Source organism: Dryobates pubescens, chromosome Z (genome assembly GCF_014839835.1).
Source record: "Dryobates pubescens isolate bDryPub1 chromosome Z, bDryPub1.pri, whole genome shotgun sequence".
In the NCBI taxonomy this organism is placed as follows: Eukaryota; Metazoa; Chordata; class Aves; order Piciformes; family Picidae; genus Dryobates; species Dryobates pubescens.
In genome coordinates, this window is record NC_071657.1 from 125376091 (window position 1) to 125393230 (window position 17140).

General features: G+C 38.5%; 1 protein-coding gene across 37 annotated transcripts in view; it reads left to right on the forward strand.

The window, feature by feature from the left end:
- NRCAM (neuronal cell adhesion molecule) overlaps positions 1-17140 on the forward strand; it is a 157608-nt gene that overhangs the window by 70475 nt on the left and 69993 nt on the right. For 23 of the 37 annotated variants that reach the window (XM_054178326.1, XM_054178320.1, XM_054178327.1 and 20 more), the window contains one exon: positions 15729-15893. In XM_054178326.1, the coding sequence (XP_054034301.1) occupies positions 15803-15893 (91 nt within the window). In that variant the 5' untranslated portion in view covers positions 15729-15802. Of the gene's footprint in view, positions 1-2301; positions 2455-15728; positions 15894-17140 lie in introns of those variants that run through there. The other 14 variants (XM_054178341.1, XM_054178345.1, XM_054178342.1 and 11 more) reach the window with 2 other exon arrangements.

Below are 17140 nucleotides of genomic sequence, written 5' to 3' on the forward strand. Positions count from 1 at the left end.
CACTGAAATGTACTTTACTAGAAAGTACTTCAATCAAGGGACCACAGAGATTGCTGGGAAAAAGGAGGAAACTACAGTAGCAAAGGGAATTTTATGGCTAACTTCATTTCTACTCAGCTGTCAAGTCAGTTCAGGTTTAATTGTATTTGTTTTTTCGACTCAAATTTCACTCAGTACATTTTTTTTTGTGGTGCAAGTGCCTTGGCCCAAATACATCAGAGGTCGTTCATTTTGTTTAAGACAATGTTTTAACTATATTTATCTCCTTTGAATCTTTCCTTCCTCTTTCTGTTTTCCCACTGACATTCAGTGTCTCTGCTAAACCACTTCAGTGGCTTAGGTAAACTTTCTCAGATTAAACATGTGAGAAAGCTTATGTGTGAAGTTCAGAGCATCTTAGTCATGCCATCTGTTGGCTTTATGTCTGGAAATTCTGGTTTTCAATACTAAACAAAAGGTATATCACGCTTTTCCTGGCATATACTGGTGTGAATATATCTTGTGATATTAAAAATACCCAAGATTGTTGGCTGCTGTGGAAAAAAGGAATGTGGTTTAATTAAGCAGAAATTTTACTATCTTACCTGGCAACTGCCCAGCAACAAGCATTATATATCAAAATGCATATAATTTGTTGGACTCAGTCTAGTGCTGGGAACCTACTAGCAAGATTAGAGAAGAGTGAGAAAAGGTCTGTGTTCATCTTTGCCTCTTCCACGGTTTGATGAAAAATACTTCCAGACAACTCCTTTTTACAGCACTCATGTTCTGTTACAGAATGAATTATGGAGTTAGAAAAGATACAGGAGTCTGAATGTAGAAACTCACAAAAAATTATTAAAACCCCTAAAGAAACAACAGAAAAAAAAAAAAAACAACAAACCATACTTGTGGCTTCTAATATCTGTCTTGATATGAAAACCATTCTGTTCATGCACTTAGAGATGAAACTTGATTTGATACTTTAAATTTTGTTCTGATGGGGAATGAAGCTGTTTTAGTTTAAATATTGTCTGGACAAATTGAACCAAACTTAATTGTGGAATGTAGTTAATAATTTATCTTGTTGTTTAGGTTAGAATATGGTGACATACTTCCAAATCCTTAAAGTGAAACAGCTTGAGTCAGGCTTCTGTTGAGGAAGGAAGGAATCAAGGCAGAGAGGGCTGCCCTTGTTTTGATGACTGGTTTTATCAGTCTCAGCTATTGTAACAGCCCTCTGTGAGAGGATATTATTAATTTAGTGGTTTATTGTTCTGACAATAAGAAAATCCATGGCAAAGCTACTACTTCAGTATGAAGTAGGTTTTTCTTATTTAAAGTCTGAGGGTCTTTTTTCCTGTGATGAACTTTATTTCCTGTCACTCTCCTTTTTTATGGACAGCAAGTCTCAGCAGTATAGAGAACAGCTCTTCTACCAGTCCAGTGATGCCTGGCTAACTTACAGGTTTTAGGAAGGAAGAAAAGGCAGCATCTGTCTGTCTATGAAAAGGAAGCGTGCTTGGGAGAGATGAGGATGGGGGAGGGAGAGAACTTAACAACATTCAAAGCTGGTTTTCTAAGGTTCTACCTTGGTTTTTGTGAGGAGGCCCTTTAATTCTGTAGTGTACATACATAGTGTCAACCCTTGTAAACATCAGGAAACTACATGCTGGGTAGCATTGCCTTGTGCTTTCACCACATCATGTGCCTGGTGAAGCTTTCATCCTGAGCCCTGCTTTAGGCTTTAACTTTTTCCCACAGACTTTATGGAAAATTTGGTGTCTTGCTTTCCAGAAGTACTGCTTTGAGATACATTATTCTTTTGAGCAAATCTGAGTTACGAATTCAAGCTGTGGAGCCCTTGGGAATAATGCCTGAAGGCGAGACTGACAACCAGGCCGGTTTCAGAGATGTAAGAACAGGAGATAAAAAATTAGTTTCTTCCAAGTGGTGCAGTAATTTCTATGTGTCCTTACAGGCCCAATTAAAATAACATTTGACTAAAATGAATAGAACCAAAGCACAGTTTTAAGTGGTGTTAAATCTCTGGATAAATTGAAAAACCAGCAAAACTTAATTTTAGATTAAAGATTAAAGAATACTTTCTGGTCTTAGTTATATTAAGGTTTCTCTAGAGTATGAGCAGTAAAGCAATTTAATGTAAAATTAAAAATCTTCGGACAACAGCATCTCTCTAAAGCCAAATTAGCTTGGCTGAGAAAATAATTTTAGCCTTTAATGTTGATTTATAGCAATTTACATTCTTTCCATGTTGCAAACCAGAACATTATTATGCTAATATGGCTGTATCACCTGCAGGTGTTGCTTGAGAGGCGAGTGGGCAGTCCCTTTGTATTTTCATTGAAGGATCAATATTTCAAGATGTGCAAAGGAGAGGGGTCTGACTGACAAGCTGCCTTGATGCACTGTTATTCTAACTATGACTGGATTGACTGAACATTGCCTCAAAGAGTAAGATAATTTATAAAAACTATAAAGCATAGCCAAATGTTTGAAGTAATCAAAGCTAATTAGGAATGTTACTTGGTTTGACGTTTTAAATGTCTTGCCTTCAGTTTTACAGTTTCTTGAAGCTTTTCCTTCTGAAATGTGCATTTTTATTTTTTTGTACTTCATTTGCATGAAACACACACATTAGATATTACAACTGTGCAAAAATTAGAACTGGCAGAATGTTCTGAAATAACTTTCAATAATTGTACTGTGAGAGTTAGTGTTTAGTGTACCCATATTATTGAAGATAAATTTGGTATTCATTTTCTGTGCATGTCTAGAAATTTAATAAATAGCTTAAGAAAACAAAAAAACTATAGTTATGGTTGCATAATTATAAACCCAGTGTCTTTTCAAATAAATTCAGCTGTGGGGTGAAATCATGCTGCCTTGTTTCTGTGCCCAGATATATTATCATAAAAAGCAGACCTTTCTTTGGGTGCCCTGTTGTGGGGTACAACTTTTATATATGTGTATGTGTTGTTAATCTGTTTTTCTTTTTCAATTATTAAATGTAGTCATTCTGCAGTGTGGATAAAGTAATATGCTTATCACTCTGCTAGTACCAACATGCAGCCTGGATTGCAAGTTATGCAATAAAGTGCTTTTGTGGTACTAACAGCAGACTTTCAGGAAGTTTCATTGCTTTTAGTTTTGAGGAGGGAGGATTTTGTAATATGTTGTCCTCTTGCATTGCTATTTTTTCATTTACCTTGAGGAAGCTTCAATTCAATATTCTCCATTACTTCTGTGGGAGGATGTCATATGTGCCTGTTATATAATGACAAAACAAACTTTAAACAGTGCATTGAATGGAAAAAAGTCTTTTCCTCATCCAAACGTGTAAGTGTGCAGAATGTTTCCAGAGAAGGGCAGCAAAGCTGGTGAGGAGTTTGGAGCACAAGCCCTATGAAGAGAGGCTGAGGCAGCTGGGGTTGCTTAGCCTGGAGAAGAGGAGGCTCAGGGCAGACCTTATTGCTGTCTACAGCTGCCTGAAGGGAAGTTGTAGCCAGGTGGGGGTTGGTCTCTTCTCCCAGGCAACCAGCAAGAGGACACAGTCTCAAGCTGTGCCAGGGGAAGTTTAGGCTGGATGTTAAGAAGAAATTCTTCACAGAAAGAGTGATTTCCCATTGGAATGGGCTGCCCAGGGAGGTGGTGGAGTCACCATCACTGGAGGTGTTTAGGAAGAGACTAGATGGGGTGCTTGATGCCATGGTTTAGTTGATTAGATAGTGTTGGGTGATAGGTTGGCCTTGATGATCTCGAAGATCTTTTCCAATCTGGTTCGGTTCAGTTCTGTTCTATTCTATTCTATTCTATTGTACTCTATTCTATACACAGAGCTTAGTTTAACAGCAAAAAAAAATAAAGCCCAAACTGTTTTTGCAATGAGGGCTGTTTGCTTATGCAATCTTGAGTTAAAGGATAAATTAGCTGTAACAAGCCAAAGAAAACAGGAGTAAACATGGTGTGTGGACCTGGCTCTTAGGGACATGGTTTAGTGTTGACCCTTCAGTACTGGGTCGAGAGTTGGGCTGAATGATCTTTGAGGTCTCTTCCAACCAGATATATTCTGTGATTCTGTGATAGGGCAATATGAAAGAAATTTCTTCTGTTTCCTCAGTGGTAATGTGAATGTAAAATTCAAATGAATGTGTGAACAATGTAGGTTTTCACATCATAGTGTAGTATTTACTTACATAATAGTTACAATATCCTGGGTAAGATTTTATTATTTTTATTATTTTTTTATTTGTTTCATTAATGAATAGTGAACATATATATGATAACTGCAGGGAAAGCTATTTCCCAGTTAGGGAACAAATTGGATTAACTTCTTGAAGAATAAATGAGGTTTTTTTTTACCCTAAAGGTTTGAATTAATGATTTGTATAAAAAAGCTCACTCAGGCTCCAGTTATTGGCTTTGTCCTATTGCTGCTTTCTTAAATTGCACCTAAAATTATGTTAAGGGTGTTAAGTGCCCTCTCTGGATCTTTCAAATGGAAAATTGAAAATATTCTTAACATAAAATACATTTTGAATGAAAGGACAACAATATGGGAATGTAGGTTAGAACATCTCATTTAGAAGGTTTCAATTTGGTAATGGTATTTCAAGACTGTTAGAAGTGCAAGATTTATTGTGAGAGTTGAATTGCAGCGTTTGATACATTAAAAACAGTACATTCAATTAAAAAGACATATTAGTCTTTTGACATCATAAAGGCAGGGAAATTTTCTGCATTTACATAAAGGTGAAACACATAAAAATAAGCCTTTCATTTCTGTTTTTGAATTACTGTTTTTTGGAGGTCTTTGGTTGTGCAGATACAAGGAAATGGCTGGGGAGCACAGATTTAACAGAATCAGCTGCAATAAAGATTATAGAACAACTCTTTAGAGTTTTGATGAAGCCAATGGCAGATTTGGCAGAATAACACCAGCAAAATAAGGGATTAATCCTAAAAATATGAGGTTTAGTGTATTATATCTCTTGTTTGAGGTTGGCCCACTAATGTAACAGAACAGCACTGGGTCTATACATTTGTCTGTTTAGACAGATGGAGCTTATCAGTCAGTAGCAGTAAAACTGGCTAAAATCTGTATAAATATGAAAGAAAACATAGTAATAGATGGAATGAACCTTAGTAGTTTTGGATAACAGTACACTCTGAGGGAGGTAATAACAGGTGAAATGCTGGTTCATCCAAAATACCATTTTTGCTTCTGATGGTTTCATCCAAGGCGCTTTTCCTACTCTGAACTAAAAATGTTGACTTTAATGTCTGGCTGGCAAAAAAAAACCCCAACTGACTAAAGGAAAAGCTTTGTGGGGAGTACAAACCCATGATTTGTGCTTCAGACTGAAAGGTCAGGGTAGTGAAAGAGGCACAGCAGTCTGCTGAAATCTGTGTATATTACAGATTTTTCTGGAGTTTGCTTTATAATGGATCCACAGTGGATCCATGGAGTATCTGAAGCCTTCAGACCCTAGCGCTTTCAAATATTCCCTAGCTACCACAACACTGTTTTTTCACCATTCTGTTATTTCTTTCAGTGAAATATTTATAATGCTCTGGTAGCCCTTGAATAAAAGGTGAAATCTATGCTGAAATAATCCATCACTGTGAATCCCCTGTAGAAGGGGGCAGAACTGCAGCAAATATTCATGTGCAAATCACTAGGCTTTTACAGGTTTTTTTTTCCCCATCATCTTCCAGACAATGGCTGTCAGTGCTGCTGGAAAATTATTTTTCTGATTTCATGTTAATATCATGGTGAATACTTCCAATTTCTCTGCATCTTAGTTTATGTATGTACAATTTTAAAGTAATTCCAACCTTAATGCCTTTAAATATATGCACACTTTCTTTACTTCTTGCCTTTCCCCTCCATCTAGCAAAATCCAAAAGGTATTATTTCCTTTTTATCTTTTTGATCCCATCACAGTGATTTGCTTCTACAGTTGTCTGCCTCACTCTTTCCCCTTCCAAGCTTAGAGAACCACCTGCCCTGCCCTATATCTGGGTCAATGTGCCACCTAATGGAGGACTGACGTTATTGTTAATATTTGTGGGCAAAAAAAAAAGGCAGTGAGAGAAAAGGAAACTTGAATGCCCACCTTCCCTGCTTTGCTTTATCTATAGAATTGAGGTGGCCAGCTGCAGCAGACAAGTGTTATGACAGTGACAAAGCACTGCATGTGTAGTTATGAGTTATTTGAGAGTGAGGGATGCTCATATAGAGAAGTGATAAAGTTAGATAATCTTAAAATTGCCAAGTCCTTTCTGACCATTGTTAGGGCACAAGTCATCTCTGAATGTATGGTCCTCAATTGTGTACCTGGGCATGGTGACCTGGTTATGAAATGCAGTGATACCTGCAAACAAATTTTAAGGAGTTGATTCATTTGTTGAAGTCTTACATCATTCTGTTTGGAACAGTGGCTGCATGAGTTAGGTTGTATAAAGCAGGGCCAGACCTGATTTGCACAGGTACAATCATCCTGAACATCATCAGCACTTTAAAAAATAGGAGGGATATTTCTGAAGTGTAGATGAGTTTGTATCTGAGCTCTGAGGTAATTTCATTTTTTGGTGGTAGGCAGAGAGCTAACAGATTTAACTTTTAAAACAGAATTAATTAAAACTAAACCAGCAAACATGCTAACTTTTGCCTGTTAAATAGATGTTGCACATATATGGACGGTCCCCAACCCCCATCTCCAAAAAATCTACTCAAGGCAGCTAGCTGGAGTTTGTACAGTTTGTTCTCTCGTGCTGTTTAGCCTCCTTTGTTCATGTACTTGTTAGGGTTTTATATCTGACAGAATGTCTCAGTCCTCAGCTTCTGGCACTGTCCCTATTCTGAGCAACCTCCTCCTTAGCATAACTATTCTGGCATTTCATGGTAATATTAGTGGTTTCTGCTCTACTTCCCACAGGGAGGAGTTTCCCTGTCTGAATCAGATTCTGCTCTTTTGCACAGTCTGCCTTTCACAAGAATATCTCAGGATTGCAGGAATATTTCTGGACAGATAGTGCTTTGGGGGTTAGCTGTAGGGATGCAAGGAAAGTAATTAAAAAGAAGAGTAATACAGAATATATTACTTTCTCCTAAGTGAGCTCTAGAAGCCCCTGCTCTGAATTCTGGTGGGTTAAGAAATAGAAGTTGGGGGGGAAGAAAAGGCAAAAAAGCCCTTTCATCATATCTCCTGGGTAAATAAATTAACATTTCAGGGGGTAATTCAGCTGAGCATCATTTTTGCATATTTATAAGGAACTAACTGTAGTCATTGAGTTGGGAGTCTTCATTCAGGATGATAGTGCATTTTCCTTCTGCCCACTCTGCAGTTTTCCTTCTGGTTCTGTTTGCACAGTACAGTATAGCTGTCATAACAGTCTGATGATTCAGAGATATTTTTTCCCATTAGTTCTCTTTTGCTCTGTTGCAAAACCTTTTAGAGGGAAAAAGCTGGCCTACTTGAAAACCTTTCTCTTGTTGAAGTTCAGTCTGAATTAGATCTTCTGAAAGAGGACTTTATGAGCAGCTGTATCATTTACATACTGATAAAAATGTCAGAGCCTGAAGAGCTGTCCTAGTGATACCCAGGCTTTGACTTCTGCATCCTCAAAAGTCCAAAGGCCAGTGCGTGCTCAAAGCTGGGGATGGATTTGAAGCAAACCACGCTGCTGCGGCTGGCACACCAGGATCCTGCTATGAATCCCAATTAACCGTCCAGGAGAGAGGCCATCTGCAATAAATACCAGGAGTTTGCCAGCCCAGAAGGGGAAGCCGAATGGGTTGGCTTGCATTTAGCAGAAATGATCATTTCAGAGGCCACAAGACAGAAGCTCTTCCACAGCCCACTGGGATGGTCCCTCACTAATTTCATGTGGGTACCTGTTTTTAACATCCAAGTGCTGTAAAATGTGTTCTCTTAATTTGTTTTTTCTCATTCCTGCAGAATGATTTCAAACTCTGAGAAATTTAATAATCAAACTGAATTCTTTACTTTGCTTGATCAGCATATTGACTTCAAGCCAAACCATGTCTGCCGAAGCCTATGCAAGTTGTGTTTCTACTCTCACCTGTGTAAACCCAAAGTCTTCAGCAAATTCGAGGTGTGCTAAATTCAAGCACTTCAACCAAGCCTGTGAAAGAGAGCAAAGTATGCATTAAAGATGACGCATGTTTGTTCAGGCTGTAGTGACTCTAATTTGGGCTACTGAAATAAATGGTGCTAAAACATTATTTTTATGTTCTGTTCCATCTGTTGTAAATGAGGAGGTAAAAAAAAAAACAGGAGGGGGAAAGACTGAATCCAGTGAAGAATTTAGGACACTAGGTAGCACCCGAGCAGGATGAGACATCTGAGTTTAAATTTGCAATCAGAAAAAGCAGTTCAGCTGCTGATTTCACTCTGAACTTGCCAGGCTTACAAGCTTACCTCCCTGTTTGAGGGCTATCCACAGCTTTGCTCTGCCATGTATGTAATCGCCCCAGCCAAAGCAGCTTATGATTTAATCTCTGCAGGATCTAGAAAATAAGTGCTCCTCTGTTTAAATCCTCAGAAGGGCCAAATCCAGAATAGGTCCTCAGGGAATACATAAGACAGCTGTAAAAGGACAGATCAGCCATGTGCCAGTCTTCTAAAAATCAACACTAAAGTGGCTTCTCTCACAAGGCTATTCAAGTCTGTGGATCATGACTGAATGTACAGGCTCACCTGCGGCCATTAATTAGGCATTTGAACTCTCTTCTTAGTTATTTCTTCTACTCTGCACTTTTGGGCACTCCTAGGATGTGGCACTTGTACTTTTAGTGCAGAAAGATGAAATAAGGCTTTTAAGGACCTATATCCTTTTTTCAACTGTATCTCAGTGTTTGTAGTGAATTATCAATGAGCTGCAGGTAGCAGCAGGGAGGAAGTCACAAAATGGAAAAATATATAGAGAGAAGAAATTCAAACCAAACCGAAACCCAAAACAAAACCCAGACTCTCAGAAACAAGTCAACAAGGCAAGATTCAGGTTGCTTGTGACTTATCAGTGTGGAACATGTCACAGCTGACCTGAAGCCCCGGGGTTTCTTCCTGTCTCCCATTCAGTGGGAACTACTGGCTGCTGGAGTGATGTCTTATGAAATTACCTGACCAGCTGTATCTTCATTTATACCCCTATCCTAATGTCCTGGGTTTGGCTGAAACAGAGTTAATGTTCTTCCCAGTAGCTGGTATAGTTCTGTGGTTTGGGTTTTGGATGAGGATAATGTTGATAATGCACTGACGTTTTAGTTGTTGCTAAGCAGCGATCAAGGACTCTTCAATTTCTCATTCTGCCCTGCCAGTGAGGAGGCTGGGGTCACCAAAAGTTGGGAGGAGACACAGCCAGAAAAGACGACCCAAATTGGCCAAAGGGATATTCCATACCATATGACATCATGCCTAGTGTATAAACTAGCAGAAAAGCTGATCAGAGGCCAGTGCCTGGCTGCGCCAGGGGAGGTTTAGGCTTGAGGTGAGGAGAAGGTTCTTCACTGAGCGAGTCATTCGTCATTGGAATGGGCTGCTCCGGGAGGTGGTGGAGTCACCGTCCCTGGAGGTATTCAAGAGGAGATTGGACGTGGCACTTGGTGCCATGGTCTAGTCGTGAGGTCTGTCGAGACAGGTTGGACTTGATGATCCTTGGGGTCTCTTCCAACCTTAGTTATACTGTGATACTGTGAACTATCTGGGCACAGGTCAGCAGGCAGTGAGCAACTGCATTGTGCATCACTTGTTTTGTATATGTATACTCTGATTCTTTTATTAGTATGCCTACTCAGCCACCCCCCACCCCAATGGTTTCTTTTCTGTGCTATTAAACTGTCTCTGTCTCAACCCACAAATTTTACTTTTTTTCCAGTTATTTTCTCCATCCCACTGGGTGGTGAGGAGTGAGCAAATGGCTTTATGGTGTTTAGCTGCCTGCCAGGTTAAACCACAACGCCTAGTAAAGCGCTGTTAAAGGACGGATTTGATGCTGACTGTGCTTAGGTAGGCACTGAGTATTCATGCCTGTATTCAGTCCTGGCTGAGGAGTCAAACTTGTGCAAGGCTTCATCAGCTGGGTGGGTGTCAGATGACCTGGTACAAGAGCAGTTCAGTAGCGGCACAGAATTCATGGACGATGAAGCTATTTCCTCAGCCGTCGCCAATGCTCAAGTTACTCTAGAAGCAACTGGATCTTATTGTGCTGGGGCCATGCAGATGTGATCAGTACTATGATCTGTGTGAAAGAGCTTCTGTTCTTAAGGCAGATGTGTTGGCTATTGCCGTGGAAGAAATGAGCAGACAAATATTTGATTTATTTTTATAGGACCAATTCTTAAGAACAGAAACAGGGTTAGCCCTGTCTTGTAAGCTACTTCACAATATTTTGAGGGGGATTTTGCAATCGTGCAAATAGCATGATGAAAGAAAAAGTAAGATGCATCATGTTAGGATGGAGAGCTTTTTTAATAATAGATTAATGGATATTAAATAATATGTATTGAAGATGCATGTTTTCAGCTGGAAGGTCTAGGTGCAATGGCTCCACTTGTGAGTTCTAGAGGAACCAGTGGGGAGATTTCTGGCTCACGGCTTTCATTTTAATAAGTTTCTTAAGACTGGAAGAAGGCTGGTATTCTGCCCAGTTTCAGAGTAGACAAGCAGATTGAGCAGGGTAAATATAGCCTGATATAAATCACAGTGAACATATGGAAAAAGCTGATTGGGGATTCAGCTGATAGGGAATTAAAGGCCGTGAGCAAAATTAATTCCACTCAAGACAGTTTTATGGAAAGTAGGGCTTGTAAAACAAATGATTGACAAAAAAAGTATTTTCATTTTTTAATACTTGATAAAATTACAAATTTGATTAGGTGGTGCTGTCAACATAATAGACTTGAAAACCATTTGATTTATAGCCATGTCAAACTAATCAATAAAAACATAAATCAAACTATATAATGAAACAGAGTAGACTTTAATGAGTAACCAACCAGCTAACAGGTATTAATACACGACTGTCAATAAAGGAGTTTCAAGGACTTAATGGTTTTCCATAGTGGAAAATAGAGAATGAAAGTTGAGAGAGTGAAAACTGTGTCTGGGTAGTGGGAAGGAGACCAGTGTGAATGCTGAAATACGGTCTTGGAGCCAAAAGACTAATTCTCTGTGTAGGGGGAGTTCAGGAGCGTGACCAGGCTGATAATTTTTTTGCTGTATATAGAACTGCCAAGAACATTTAGAGTGCAACACACAGCTTTGCCATCTGCCTTTGTCAAAAAAGCTTAAAAATGGCTAAAGACATGTAAGCATCTAACAGTAGCAAGTACCTGCAGCATCTGAATTAGTCCTTAGGAGTTTTGTTGAATTCAGGAGTTCTGTCAAACTAGTTTATTCTTGATCCAGTCTTTTTTATGTAGGTGTCTCCAGAGCCCGTAAGATGTAGCCAAAACCAAAGCAATGGGCTTAAGCTTCATAAACAGGAAGTCAGAGAAGACAATTAAGTACTCCATGCTGACTTTGTATGATATATCTGTAACAGATTGTTACGGACTGACAAAGGAATAATTTGGATGAGGGCAGTGTGGTGTTTTCTAGAATTCTATAGGACTCTGCAGAACAGTATTCTTTCTTTAACTTTTCACTAGGCTGAGTTCCAGTCAAGACACTCCCTCATACCTCTTGCAGCTGTACTTACAAGGAAATCAAAGATGCTATGTGCTTATGTTGAAGATAGCTAGAGGAAAAGCATGTTTCTTCTGTCAACTGGTGTCTTGATTAAACTCTCAAATGCCCATTGAAGAGTGTGTCTGCCTCTATTAATATCCTGCTGAGGAATTGGTAGTACTTAGTGCTAGTCTAGTGTAGTCAAGTATGCTATACTGCTATACTGCCTGTGTTCAGCAATCATGTATATTGTTACCTCTTCATGGCAGATTTTGACCTTTGACAAACATAATTCGTCTGTACATGATTCAATGTATGATGTGGAAACTTCCTTCAGAGGGAAAGGATGTAAGCTGTGATGTGTCAGGTTTTTTTGTCTTAAGTAGCAAATTATAGGAAAAGAGGAAACAGCCTTAAGTTGCACCAGGGAAAGTGTAGATTGGATATTAGGAAAAATTTCTTCACCAAAAGGGTTGTCAACAGGCAACAGGCAAAAGGGTTGGAACAGGCTGCCCAGGGAAATGTATGAGTCACTATCCCTGGAGGTATTTAAAAGATGTGTAGTCATGGCAAGTAGGGACGTGGTTTATTGCTGAACTTGGCAATGCTAGGTTAACAGTTGGACTGGATCTTGAAAGTCTCTTCCAACCTAGACAGTTCTATGATTCTGTGATGTACTTGCTCTTAACCTCTTACAACCAAACAAAAGGTCCCTGTCCCATTTGATTTGTAGTATGATAAGGAATCTTTGATTCTGCTTCCTAAATGATCCCTTCTATATGCATTCTGGTTTTCTTAGCTCCTTCAGCGTTTTTGACTTTGCTGGTTGTGGCCAAAAGTGTCCATACATGTGAGTCACAGCAAAACATCACTGACACCAAACTGTGTTGTGTGCTTCTGCCAGATGGTCTGCCTCAGATTCATTGGTGCTTTCATTTTTTTCAAGTTGAGTCTTCCTGTAGCTCATCTGTAAAAAGTAATAATACCTTAAAAACAAAAAAAGGTGGATTTCTTTCACACAATCCTTGTTCTTTTGTCATAAAGTCCTCCCTTTGAAATCTGTTTATGTATAATATATAAAATATTCTTATACTTTGTTTAATGCATTCATGTTTTCATTAACTGCTGTTTAATGCACCATGGCTTCAACCTTTTGTCCCTGGTTTTTCCTCACAATAAGCATCTCAGCCAGAAGTACAGATGTGATATTTTGTTGTGTGTAAGAGGTATGGAGGTACAGAGAATCTTATTTTGTTAGAAACCAGTGAATAGACTCCCAAATAAACTGTCAAAATATATGTTTTCCTATGAAAAGGGTGGGACAAAATGTCAGTGTTACAATAGATCTTAAACAAATTAGCTGGAGGAAAAGGCAATCTGCTGTATAAATATTTCAGGTTTTCAAATTGAAGCCTTTGCACTGATCTGCACTTAGAGGCCTGGCCTTATTTTGTAGCAGATATTATGTCAAAGCAATGTTTAGTTGTACTCAGCAGCTGTTGTATTCATACTAAATTATGTCAGATTTAGTCTTGATTATATTCAACATGAGCACCCAGTTGTGCTGACAAACCTAAAATAATTTTCAGTTAAATATGTTCTATCACAAAGTGTTTGGGCACATTGCCTGTCTGAAGAATGACAAAAATCAGTGTGCAAGCTCAGCACAGTAATTCCCACTGGCTGTTGAACTCTGTATTGCATACAAATATCCCAGCAGCAGACTCAGTAGGTACCCTACCTGAACATTTCAGTAGCAGAGGTAGGCAATGTGGGGCATTTTCTCAAGGGTATTACTTTCACAGTCATTTTAATCGCACCTCCCTGATTCACCATGCCTGCATATTCATTTGTACTTGTTCAAAGGGAATGTAATTTAATTTTAAAATACTCCCAAATCCCAGCAATGCTCATTTTACACAGTGAAAGACCAAGACAATAAAGTGGATAATCAGGTTCTCAGGGTTTTATAAGGAGAGCTGAAAATCTGCTGGAGAAGAAACAATAGAAGAAACAAGTCAAGGTTCACTTGCAGAAAACTCCAAAGAGTATTCTGTAAATTCTGGGTCAAATACATTGCACAGACAGCACCTAGCTAATTACAGTGATGCTGTAAATGAGGAGATGGCTTAAAGATCAAGAGAACAATGTGTGAGAATACAGTTCAACTGGAGAAGAGCCAAGAATTGTAGTGGATGGAACAAAATCAGCTTTTGTGGAAAGCACTGCCTCAGGAAACATGCTGTAGTGCTCTCCTGCACTCTCAGGAGAAACCTTTCTCCTTCCCATTACTAACTGCAGGAGCACAAGAAACTGTACATGCTGAAAGTGGGATGGAAGAGACACTTCTCTTCCCCAGCTAAACCCCCAGTGCTTTAGGGTGCCCATTTAAAATATAGACAATTTCAGTTTATTTTTCTAGGGAAGTCTGAGTACTTGCTATGCTTCTCTACAGCACACCTTAACCAGTTTCTGGGTATTTTGGAGTTAGGCTTACCACCTCATCTGCTTCTCTCTTCTGATGCATTTTGTGTTTCTAATCTGCTGTGACAAACACTCGGTTGTTTTAATCTGTTCTGCAGTACTGTAGATAGCTTTAAATGTGACTATGCAATTTGCCCTCTTGTGTTGTGCCCCAGTGAGCAGTACCCAAGAGCTCTAAGGAGCACTACCTCTCTAATTTAACCTGCTGGGATGTTTTGAATTTGAAACAAACATTTGTGTTGTAGATAGTACAGTAAGATTCAGGGAGTGTGATGTGCTAAATCAGGATGAGAGCTTGAGCTGCAATTCTGGTTTCCAATTCAAGTCTGTATTCAGAAGCCTTCTACAAAGACGAATACCATCTACAGCAGGAGTTAAGAGACATCATTTCTTGTGTGACCTAAAGGTTGAGGGAAATTCTTAGCATGCACTTTTTGAAGTAACTTAAGGAAGCACAAATTACTGTAACATTTGTAAGGCAACTGCTTCATTGCAACTTTAGCTCCTTGTGGACTTACTAACATTGTGTTTCACATTTGCAGGCATAGCTGAGCAAGTGCTCTTTTCAAGGTAAATTAATGCTTACTGTTGTGAACTTTCTTACCAGTTTGGCATCTGGGAAATACCTTTTAAGCTAGTGTCCATTTATTGAGAAAGCGCCCTTTGGATTTCTAATCTGCATTCTCAAAGCTCTTTATAGGTCATTGGTGCTGATGATGGGACTTGCAGGCAGCTAGTTTTTACTCCTTCAACAGTCTTCTGAATTAGAACTGGATCCTGAATGCCATAAAAATAAGGAGGGAGACAGAGTCACTCTGCTGTGCTTAATATGACCTCTCATGCTTGGCTGGGGGAGAAAATTGAGCATATTTCACAGAATAAATTTTCCTGAAGTTTCATTTCTATATCTCTTCACACAGGAAAGGAGGAGGAGAGAATTTGATAGTGTGCTACCAGTTAATTAGATTTTGGTTTACAGCTAGAAATGGCAAAGTATTTCAACTTTAGAGTGAAATCAAAAATTCAGGAATAGGAACATAGGCTCCTATATAGTATGTGAATGAGCACTGCAGCATGGCAGAGCTGGGAGAAACTAAGATACCTAGCACAAAGCTGCAGGAAGATCCCACAGTACTTAGCAAAATTGTGCTTAGAATTTTGCAGGATGTTTCAAAGAGAGACTAGGTGGACATTGAGAACTTTAATCTTCTAAATCTACTTCAGAGGACTATGATCTTCAGTATATACTGGTTTTTAACTAGCTGGACTGATGCTTTATCCTCTGTGGGAAAGGCATTTGTATTTCCATTCAACAAAGTTATAGAAGTTGTTCACTGGATTTCTAGGAAAGTGTTAATCTAGTTATCCTAAGAACTTCTGGATCTCTGCTTGGATTTCATTAGTGTGTGTAATGTGAATATTCTCTCTGTATAATAATTGCATGTAGATTGTTGGTATTTCATAATACTAAGATGTGATCATTCAACTCCCATAGTATGTTCATATTATTTTAATTGTATTTACTAGATTTATTGTTTATATTTGCAGCACTATCCTAGGCTACCTAGTCTGATGAAGTTGGACATCATTCTTCAAGTGTGATTTACTCAATACCTGAAATCATGATGAAAAAGAAGAGCGTATCTGCAAGAAAAGCTTCCTTGGTCCTCTTTTTGTGCCAAATGATTTCTGCATTGGATGTACCTCTTGACTGTAAGTATTGACTTGCTACGTAAGTGTACTATAATGGAAGATTAGTTAAATAATTTCTGTATAGGAAGATGAAGATAACTCCAATAGGGAGCTAAATATGGAGTGAGTTTGCTCACTTCAGTCAGGACATTATGAATATGTACACTAATTTTCTGAAGGACTTCAGAAAATGTGCATATAAAATTACTTACATTGTTCATTTTAGAAAGGTTAACATAGATTCACACTTGGATGTGTGTTTATTGAACACTTTTATTTTGTTACATTAAAGAAGGGCAGAGAAGCCCACTTAAAGATTAATTGTGAAATGAAGATCATATAGAAAATTTGCTGAAAACCCAAGGGTAATTCCTGGTTGCTATGAACAATCCACCCTTATCTTCATTTAAGAGATTTTCAGGAGCTGATACGAGATCTAATAAGATGCTCCAATATCTAAACTTCAGACACTTTGAAGCATTTTACTTTCTGATTCAGAGGAGTAAGTTAGAGTCTTGGATTTCCAAAGCACTGCCTGAAGATATTTAAGTACCTGACCTGAAGTTAAAAGCATGTGTGCTCTGCTCTGGCATTAACTAGTGATGAAACTTGTAGAAAAGGGAATAAAATCACAAGATCAGAAATTTTTGTCTAAGAACGAACTGTTGGTGGGGAGCCTTGAAGGTAGCACTCCATGCTGCAAAGGAAGCAATGGTGGCTGCTGCATTTTAGAGCCCTAATAGCTAATTTTATGAAATTATTCATGTGTCAGGTTGTTATTTTCTTCTTAAGATAAGTAGGATCACATTTTCAGAATTCACTGAACCATGTTTCACCTCACAGTGACTATTCATTTGTTAAACTAATTACCAGAAAAGAGAACGTTAGGGGTGGTGCTAAATTAATGGATTAATACATCAGTAAAATGGCCTCTAATTCTAATCTGCCTGGCTTTCTTTACCCCATGTTTTTTGTACCTTCTTACCTTCCATAAATGCATGTTTTCCTTTATTAATCATTGACATAAATTGCAAGTGCTTTGGTGGTTTTTCCCCATACATGTTTGCAAACCAATGACCCGTATTTCTGTAACAAGATCAATATATCTGAATCACATCAGACTTGTTGTTCTATGAATGTGTTTAGAGCGATAAACTGTGGCTTAAGGAGGGCTTTAAACATTTGAAGAATGAATGTCTTCTTTTCTAAACTTATTTTTTTCTCCCTATATATTTTGAACACTAAAAGTTGTGATTTAAAGTCATCTT